Source organism: Silurus aristotelis, assembly GCF_946808225.1.
Source record: "Silurus aristotelis genome assembly, chromosome: 15".
NCBI classification, from domain to species: domain Eukaryota; kingdom Metazoa; phylum Chordata; class Actinopteri; order Siluriformes; family Siluridae; genus Silurus; species Silurus aristotelis.
Window position 1 is genome coordinate 14,445,195 of NC_139588.1, and position 10,034 is coordinate 14,455,228.

Here is a 10,034-nt window from a genome sequence, read left to right on the forward strand (position 1 = left end):
CTGCCTTTCTTTACTTCTCTAACACACTCTCCATTACTTTGCACTGTTGACCCCAGGTACCTAAAATCATCCACCTTCTCCACCTCTTCTCCCTGCAACCACACCACTCCACTGCCCTCCCTCTCATTCACACACATGTACTCTGTCTTACTCCTACTGACTTTCATTCCCCTTCTCTCCAGTGCGTACCTCCACCTCTCCAGGCTCACCTCAAATCACAATATCATCCACAAGTCCATTAATCATCATAGTCCATTAAGTCTTCTGTCTGACCTCATACGTCAACCTGTCAATCATCAGTGAAAACAGAAAAGGGCTCAGAGCAGAACCTTGATGCAACCAGTCTGTCATTCCTACTGCACAATTCACTGCTGTCACACTGTCCTCATACATGTCCTGCACCACCCTCACATACTTCTCTGCCACGCCTTTTCTCTCTTATACAATAATATTCATGAATAACAATCAAATGATTAATTAGTTAAAACCTAGTTTTTTTTTATTAATATCAGTTGTCTTCTTATTAATGACTTATTTTTCATAGAGTCAGTGTTGCTGATGCAAAGTACTGTAGGCCCTTCATTACCACACACCAAGTAAATAAATTAGAATAAAATGATGTCATTTGCAAACTGTTTAACATTAAACTGTTGGTTACTTTAAAACCTTCATTTGGGAGATCACAGGGACATGTATGTGAATATCTGATCTGTTGCATATGTCAGATTTATTGCATGACTCAGCCGGGGAAAAACTGTTGCTATTAAACATTGTTTACTTAATCAACTGAGTCAGTGTAATGGTAAAGAGACTAATAAAATAGGCCAATTGATGGAAGGATTGTGAAGAAATGTCATGCCCCCCTGTAAAAGTTTTTTTACTATTTCTAAAATGCAAAAATAAAGTAGTTTATTTTGGTACATGGTGTGGTTGCTGCATTTTGTAGTTTATTTTGATACACCTAAAGTGAGGTTGTTTTATTTTACATTTTAAAGTATCTTTGATAATCTTTGATAATCTTTGGCCGAAGGAGGAGAAGGAGAGGAGGAAGACGTCTACAGAGACGGCAGGAAAAGGAGCAGTGTAGGAGAGTAGAGGTTCGGGTTGGTACTTTAAATGTTGGTACTATGACGGGTAAAGGGAGAGAGGTAGCTTGTATGATGGAGAGGAGAAAGGAAGATATGCTGTGTGTTCAGGAGACCAAGTGGAAAGGGAGTAAGGCCAGGAACATTGGAGGTGGGTTTAAACTGTTTTATCATGGTGTGGATGGGAAGAGAAATGGTGTAGGGGTGATTCTGAAGGAAGAGTACAGTAAGAGTGTAGTGGAGGTGAAGAGAGTTTCTGATAGGGTGATGATCGTAAAGGTGGAAGTTGAAGGGATGATGATAAATGTCATCAGTGCCTATGCTCCACAAGTTGTGAGATGGACGAGAAGGAAAGATTCTGTAGTGAATTAGATGAAGTGGTAAATGGTGTACCTAGAAATGAACGATTGGTGATTGGTCCAGACTTTAATGGACATGTAGGTGAAGGGAACAGAGGTGATGAGGAGGTGATGGGTAGGTATGGTTTTAAGGAGAGGAATGTGGAAGGGCAGATGGTGGTAGATTTTGCTAAAAGGATGGAAATGGCAGTGGTGAACACGTATTTTAAGAAGAAGGAGGATCATAGGGTGACGTATAAGAGTGGAAGAAGGTGCACACAGGTGGACTATGTGCTATGCAGGAGATGCAATCTGAAGGAGATTGGAGACTGTAAGGTGTTGGCGGGGGACAGTGTAGCTAGACAGCATCGGATGGTGGTCTGTAGGATGGTTTTGGAGGCGAAGAAGAAGAGGAGGAAAGTAAGGATTGAAAGAAGAATAAGATGGTGGAAACTGAAGGAGGAAGAGTGTAGTGTGAGGTTCAGGGAAGAGGTCAGACAAGGGCTTGGTGGTGGTGAAGAGGTGCCGGATGATTGGGCAACTACTGCAGGAGTGATGAGGGAGGCAGCTAGAAAAGTACTTGGTGTGACATCTGGAAATAGAAAGCAAGACAAGGAGACGTGGTGGTGGAATGAGGAAGTGCAGGAGAGCATTAGGGGAAAGAGGTTGGCAAAACAGAAGTTGGATCGACAGAGTGATGAGAAAAGTAGGCAGGAGTACAAGGAGATGCGGCAGCAGGTAAAAAGGGATGTGGCGAAAGCCAAGGAAAAGGCATATGAGGAGCTGTATAAGAGGTTGGACACTAAGGAAGGAGAAAAGGATTTATACCGATTGGCCAGGCAGAGGGACCGAGCTGGGAAGGATGTACTGCAAGTTAGAGCAATAAAGGATGGAGAGGGAAATGTGTTGACTAGTGGGGAGAGTGTGTTGAGAAGATGGAGGGAGTATTTTGAGCAGCTGATGAATGAGGAAAATCAGAGAGAGAGAAGGTTGGAGGATGTGGAGTTGGTGAAGCAGGATGTAGATAGGATTGGTAAGGAGGAAGTGAGAGCAGAGATTAAGAGGATGAAGAATGGAAAGTCGGTTGGACCAGATGACATACCGGTTGACGGACGATGTCAGACAGGAGTCTCCCTGGACTATGATGTTTGCAGATGATATTGTGATTTGTGGTAAAGAGTAGAGAGCAGGTTGAGAAGAGCCTGGAGAGGTGGAGATATGCGCTGGAGAGAAGGGGAATGAAGTCAGTAGGAGTAAAACATAGTACATGTGTGTGAATAAGAGGGAGTGGAGTGGAGCGGTTGCAGGGAGAAGAGGTGGAGAAGGTGGAGGAGTTCAGGTACCTGGGGTAAACAGTGCAAAGTAATGGAGAGTGTGTTAGAGAAGTAAAGAAAAGAGTGCATGCAGGGTGGAGTGGGTGGAGAAGAGTGACAGGAGTGATTAGTGATAGTAGGGTATCTGCAAGAATGAAAGGGAAAGTTTATAGGACTGTGGTGAGACCTGCGATGTTGTATGGATTAGAGACAGTGGCATTGAGTAAAAGACAGGAGGTGGAGCTGGAGGTAGCAGAGCTGAAGATGTTAAGGTTTTCGTTGGGAGTGACGAGGATGGACAAGATTAGAAATGAGTTTATGTTTTGGTGACAAGGTGAGGGAGGCGAGATTGAGATGGTTTGGACATGTGCAGAGAAGGGACATGAATTATATTGGTAGAAGAATGCTGAAGATGGAGCCACCAGGTAGGAGGAAAAGAGGAAGGCCAAGGAGGAGGTTCATGGATGTGGTGAGGGAAGACATGCAGGTAGTTGCTGTGAAAGAGGCAGATGTAGAGGACAGGGTGGTATGGAGACGGATGATCCGCTGTGGCGACCCCTAATGGGAGCAGCCGAAAGAAGAAGAAGAAAAAGAAGACGTATCTTTGATAATACTGCTGTTGCTGCTGATAATAACTGGAATATGACGATGTTATTTGTTTACGTTTCTAGAAGAACGACACATTTATGTAACTCCACCACTAGGTGTCACTAAAAACCTGTTCAGTCCTTGGTGTCTCATAGTCCGGATCAATCCCACAATCCCAATAACTCAGTTTGTATTTATTTGAATGGTGCTGACTTCGGCGGACATGCACTAAAATAGCTGTTATCTATTTCATCTTTACTCAAGTCTCGTCGTCTATTTGATATCGCACCAGGACGCTGTTATTGAAACAATTCGAAGAAACTAAGCGACGTTTACAACATGTAATGGTAAGGGGAAGCTGAGTATAAAACTGGTTTAGAGGTGACCAGGCAGCCATATGTTATTGTGTAGCAACTTATTTACTTGTCTTGACCGTCAGTTTGCCACTTTCGCTGATTTCCTGATTGCTGTTAGTGGTAATATTTATTACAACTACTGAAATCGACCGATTGTAGTTAAATTCATAATTATTAGTACTTCACCTCGACTAGCAGCTAGTTAGCTATGCTAGCAAATGAGTTGAAGGCCGTACACCAGTCTGACAATATAGCTTACTTTATTAGCATAGCATTAGCATAGCTTCCCCACTGTGTTAACAGTGTTGTGGATTATGCGGAGGAGCCTCTGTTCAAGCTCGTGGCCCTTATATTTTAAACCTGGTAAGATAATCGATCATAAATTGTAGTTATTTTATAATAGGAAATGAAACAATTTGGTTTTCAGGCTGAGAAATGGGAACGAAGCGTTATACGCGACGTGTTAGCAGTAAACACTAGCATTCTTTTTTGTTTTGTTTTTTAATAAGCATTGCGCATTTGTCGCTGAGGATATTAGTTTGATCAAATATGCTATAAATATAAATTAGACCTTCTGTATTCTTGCCCAAAAACTATATTAGAGTAGAGCAGTAAATGGTGAGTAACGTGGCGAATCTCTAATATCGCGATACGTGACGATACGTTCATATGCAGCTTTTCCTGTCATGTGTGGAAATATTGAATTGTTGTTTTATTCCTAACCTTTTGTAAATACGTTTACTACAATCCAGAGCAAATAATCGTGTTAAAATAATGAATGCCAGTAATGCAGCAATATGACTATTGTGATTGTTGACGTGCCCCCAAAGTAATGCATCATGTCATTTGTACCTGATGGAAGAACTTTTGGCTAAACATTAGTGAATAATTTGCCTGCTTGCTATTACTGTCTAGACTCTCTGATTATGGCCACTGGAAATCATGTTGGGAATGATGCAGATGTCCACAGGCTCAAGCAAGCCAAAGCCCTTGATCTTTTCAACCACAGAAGTGCTCCTAGAGATGAAGAGAACATGAGGGAGGTGAGTTCACACGGAGCAGAGATGAAACTACAGATAAGGCTGCGTTCACAAAGACTTTTTAGTATCTGCCAAAAACGCACCTCTTTATTGTGGATTTAAACGAGAACAGTTACGGCATTTAAATGGGTCTGTCCACCACATGGCCATTATTCATTAAAGTAGCACATGGACAAATTTGATTGTAAAACAAGTGCACACACAATCAAATTTCAAATCCAGTTTTCCCTCTTTAGAATTCTCCTTTTTTGTCATTTTGAAACGGTCCTGTACTGAGAATAAATTAATTAAATTAAAACAAAGAAATACAATAAATGTATAAAATACAGTAATGGACAAAACTTTGTGAAAAGATTAAGTATGAAAGCATTTGAAAACCAATAGCTGGAACACAATGAAATAAAAGCATGCTCTATGTTGACATGGTTTGCCAAGAGAAATATAGAAGAAAATCCCACACCAGGTCTTCTCACCCCAAACTAGGATCTCACTAATGCTCTTGCGGCTGAATGAAAACGATTCCCCCATCAGCCATGCTCTTGAAAGCTTCTGCAGAAGAGTTACGGTTATTCAAACAGCAAAAGTGGTCCAAACCTGTCAACAAGGACATCTGAGTGGGATGATTTTGTATCCACATATTTTTGGCCATGTCCTGTACCTGTATACTTTTGCTTTCTTACCTCATAGCTTTAGATAAAAAACAGCATACACGTATAACTCTGACACCTGTGTGGGCAGCACCTTAAATCTATACAGCTGGGTGATACAACAGCTGTGTTCAAATGACAGTTTATACTAATATACTTTTTATTGTTTCAAAAGCATGCTTTGATGAATAAATGTCGTAAAATTTTTTGTCTTGATTGGAAGAGAGGATTATGTACAGAAGTAAAATGTGTACGAACATAAATAAATCCACTAGCTAACACACTTACACTGGCAGTGACTCGACAAAGCAACCAGAAGTCATTCTTTTTAATAGGTTGCTGGTGATATCCAGCAACAGGAGACAAAGAATGAATTAGTGGCGTGACAAAGCTGAAGTTCAAAAATGCAAATAAGCATTGTTTTAACATCTCTGTTTTGGTATATCATGACAAGTACGCACATAAAAAAGATGGCAGAAATCATGGGAAATGAAACATTGTTAGGAACTGTTCACCAGCAATTCAGTCTGGGGTTTTATTTTTAGTGGGAGGACATCTTGTTTGTGACACATTCTGTAGCTGGCTTATGTGGACATTGCATAATCCAGGAGGTAAAACCATGGAAATTTGTTGTAAACTAAAGATAGGAACACCAGCACCACAAGTGGTCAGTGTGGTACTTTCACTTTTTGAGGTTTTTAGTCATTTCCAGCATATAACCGATATTTGTCATATGTTTTCTATTCAAAATGAGTGCACTGGGGCTTTAATATAGGCCTAGCTTCTCCTACTAATGCCATTTACTAGTGTAATAACTAATGTTTCTCATGACTTAAAGTAATTTTTGCAGACTATATATATATTAACATATATTTGAACAGAAGTCATTCGATTTGTCAAATGTCACATGTCGAAGTTTTCTGTTAATATTTAGTTTCATGATTCATTTTCGACGGATCTAAAGCTGATTCACAGGTTGGCATGCTTTTGCATACTCCCCATGTATAAACAAGGCTTTATAAACAAAGTGCATTTCTTTCCCCTGCTTTCAAATTCAAACACCCACAAACCAGCAACCCATGCGTTTTTAACAGGTGCTGAAAATTCCTTATGAACGTAGCCCAAAATACTTAAAGCTATATTTGCAGATCAGAGGAATACTAGCATTGCCTATCCTCTCTTTTTAGGTGGATAATTTATATAAGGAAGAAATAGATAAAGACAGGTGAGTTTTGAGCTATGGCAATAAGGATGACCACACTTTGACCACTTACGCACTTCATCAGCATTCTGAGAACATTTTATTGGTTATAGTTTGGATAAAAATATATATATATTTTTAAGGAGATTACAAAGTTAACACTTTCCACGCATAATGACTAGCATTTTGTCTGCTTTTGTTACCCTCCGTTTGACAGATTTCCAGTGGGTCGTTGCATGCACAGCTACGGCAAAGTAAAACGAGCAGTGAGCAAGAAGACGCGTCATTCAGCGGTGGGTACCGCAGTTCGCCTGCGAGCCTCTCCAGCAGGCAGACCCTCTGACATGGCCAACAAGGAGAATGAGCTGACGTGTGCCGAGGACTTGCAGGGCGTTCACTATAAGGACAAGTGTGCGTTCCCTGTGAACTCGACAGACGCCTCCAAAATGGCAGGACCTGGCTCCAAGTACAGTGACTACTTCACTGAGGTTAGCTGCAGATTAAAGTTAACATATAAGCAAATACAACATGCATAATGTAGTGTATCAGTAATGACAAGTTAAGCATCCAAAGATCACTTCGTTTATGTAGGGTGTTGAGTCATAGCAGTGTCACTTTGAGGCTTAACCTAATTTATTTATTTATTTATTTGTACGTGTGTTTCTCACCCTGAAAGTTAACCAAGGACCATGACACAATGACCCATGTGCTCTTTGGGAGGAATCTCAGGTTAAATGTGGCTTTGACACTTTGGCGAAGAAATGCTAGTGAACTAGTGGCTTATTTGATCAGGTAAGGGTTTTGTAGTTATGCAGTGATAAATGTTGCTGACTGATAAATGCATTGTTAAATATTGCATTATTTCATGGATGTTAGTTTTATGTGGGTGTGTGCATGTATGTATGTATGTATGTATATGTTTTTTTTTTACATTATTATAATTATTTTTTTTTTTCCCAGAATCCAAGACAGAGGGGTGCTGGTAGATTGTCTTCCTGTCCTCACAAAAAGGCAAATATTTTTTAATCATTTTGTTAGTGGTAATAATGTTTACTGTATAATGTAATGTGTAACACTCTGACTTTTTGCTTGTATAGCCTTCAAGAAGAACAGTCAAGTTTTTCCATTGGTTGCTGTGTTGATCTTTTACCACAAGTTAAGTCAGTGCTTTGTGGTAGATATGAAGTGTAAGTCATTTTTAATTATCCAAAAAATTAAATGATGCCATGTAATTTATTTTCACGTGTAAATAAAACATCCCCCCCACAACCACCCCTTATTTTTTTTTATTTTTTTTTATAAATAAAGGCACCTCACTGTGGCTTTGCACTGGATTCAGTCTGTTGTTAAAAAATGGTGGCCTGAACTCTCATCTAATGGAAAGACTCTGCAAGATCGCTGTGCGAATGAGAAGTAATGCTCTTTGTCTTTGTTTTTTGTTTTTTTTAACACAATATTGCTGTGCATAACATAATTGAAAATAAAAACAGTTGAGAAAAGTATTTTGTTTGTGTGTTCCAGGAATGTTCAGGCAATGCGAAAGCTGCTGCTTGATCTTTGGGATGATGCGTGTCCATTATTTTCAGTACCTGGAACTGTGGGGGAGATGAGCAAGGTGGATTATTTCTGGTGAACTTTGTTTTGGAAATAATTGCAACATTTCAAATCTAACACCGCTTTTCTTTTCTTTTTTCTTCTTTTCAGGAAATTGAATCCCATCTGTCACAACTGCGTTGATGTCTCGATGTAGAACACTTGAGGAAACAACCACTACACGCACTTGCTGTGGTTTCCAATGCTGTTTTTTTACAGCAAAATATAATCTCTTGTATAACTCCAGAAGACTTGACTCGATGATGATTGGGGAGACCGATGAACTGACAAATTCAGACCCTCCCTATGTCCAAACTGGAGACATGTCTTAAAGGGTGAATCATTTCCCATAAACCCTGACTGCTTCACATTGAAGTGGACTTTTTCATTAGTGGCACTGTCAACTCTATGAGACTAAAGAATCAGGTAACTCACAGAAGTGCCATGGAGAAGTTTTAACTCGCACTTGCAGTGCCACGGTGTGCACTTGCTGAAGTGGATTTGACCGCGTCCTGAGTCGTACAATGTCTTATCGATGAAGAGCTTGTAGTCCTGCTTTCTTAAGTTATTGAAGCTTTCACTGTCTTACGATTGTTCATGGATGAAATTATTGTGCATCATGGTGATTTTCTTTTAATCAACTTCTAAATAAATTTGCAAAAAATTTTGCCAAATGTTTTTCAGAAATTTTTAAACAACTTAAGTCATCCTTACAATCCCACAAACTAATCCTACTTGCCTAATGAAGCCCATAATGGAACCCATCATCTTTTGTGAATTTAATAGAACAATAAATCTGTACAATGTTATAACAGAATGTAAAGATGAGTATTACCAAGCTTTTAGGAAGACTGTTCAATATACAATTATAGTATTTGGCAGATGCCCTTATCGAAAGCGATTTAAAACTATATCATTTGTACAATTGAGCAGTTTTGAGGATTAAGGGCCTTGCTCAAAGGCCCAGCAGTGGCAGTCTGGTGGTGCTAGGATTAGAATTCACCATCTTTTAAACAGAAGTCCAACATCCTAAACACTGTCAAGTCAAGTCAAGTTTATTTGTATAGCGCTTTTCACAACAGACATTGTCTCAAAGCAGCTTTACAGAAAACAACAGTGAAGGTGAATGGTGTGCGTTTGTCCCTGATGAGCAAGCCGTGGCGACAGTGGCAAGGAAAAACTCCCTTAGATGATATGAGGAAGAAACCTTGAGAGGAACCAGACTCAAAGGGGAACCCATCCTCATATGGGTGACATCAAAAGTTTGGTCATAAATCTGTTACCACTTCCCCCTTAAAAATATGGTACAACTAAATACTTGCACAAGGTCAGGTTAATCTCTGTATTGTTTAAATTTTAGTATACATGCTGCTGTAGTAAGCACAAGAAGCATTTCATTTATGGCAATCGGCACAACAGCAACTTCCACTTATCTCATTTATACAGTTGTGCAGCTGAGGGCAGTGGTAGCTTGGGATTTGAACAAGTCCAACACCGTAACCACTGATCTACCATAAGCATACTGTGAACATTGGTCTTGGGGCTGTGTGTATGACAGCAGCAGTATCCACTTTAGATTATATCTTAGATTTTCTTCACCATTCTTAAACTTTCATAAGCACTGGATCACCTGCTCAGTGCTGGATAAATGTTTGGTTGACAGTCCTAGTGTTATGGAGTTGCTCTTTCTCATATACTGTACAGAATAGCACATTCATCATGAATTGGAGTGCTTTATATCTAAGCACCTGTACAAACAACTGTCAGTATGGAAAAATTACACCCTGCAATGACTAGTCACCAAAAGTCCCGCTGAACAACTTTGTTTTAAATTACCTCCTACCTGGGCGGGGTCGAACTATCACTGTGACGT

At 39.9% G+C, this 10,034-nt stretch overlaps 1 protein-coding gene across 2 annotated transcripts; it reads left to right on the forward strand.

Annotated features, from left to right (window-relative positions):
• Nucleotides 1-3,442: 3,442 nt before the first annotated feature.
• Nucleotides 3,443-8,835, forward strand: katnbl1 (katanin p80 subunit B-like 1). Of its 2 annotated transcripts, XM_083561812.1 has the most exons (10): nt 3,443-3,671; nt 4,596-4,723; nt 6,555-6,592; nt 6,786-7,056; nt 7,245-7,360; nt 7,529-7,579; nt 7,666-7,755; nt 7,877-7,981; nt 8,090-8,183; nt 8,273-8,835. In XM_083561812.1, the coding sequence occupies exons 2-10, from the start codon at nt 4,607-4,609 to the stop codon at nt 8,303-8,305; spliced, it is 915 nt and encodes a 304-aa protein (XP_083417938.1). In that variant the 5' UTR covers nt 3,443-3,671; nt 4,596-4,606; the 3' UTR covers nt 8,306-8,835. The 2 variants fall into 2 exon arrangements, with proteins under 2 accessions (XP_083417938.1, XP_083417939.1); XM_083561813.1 differs by lacking the exon at nt 6,555-6,592.
• Nucleotides 8,836-10,034: the final 1,199 nt, after the last annotated feature.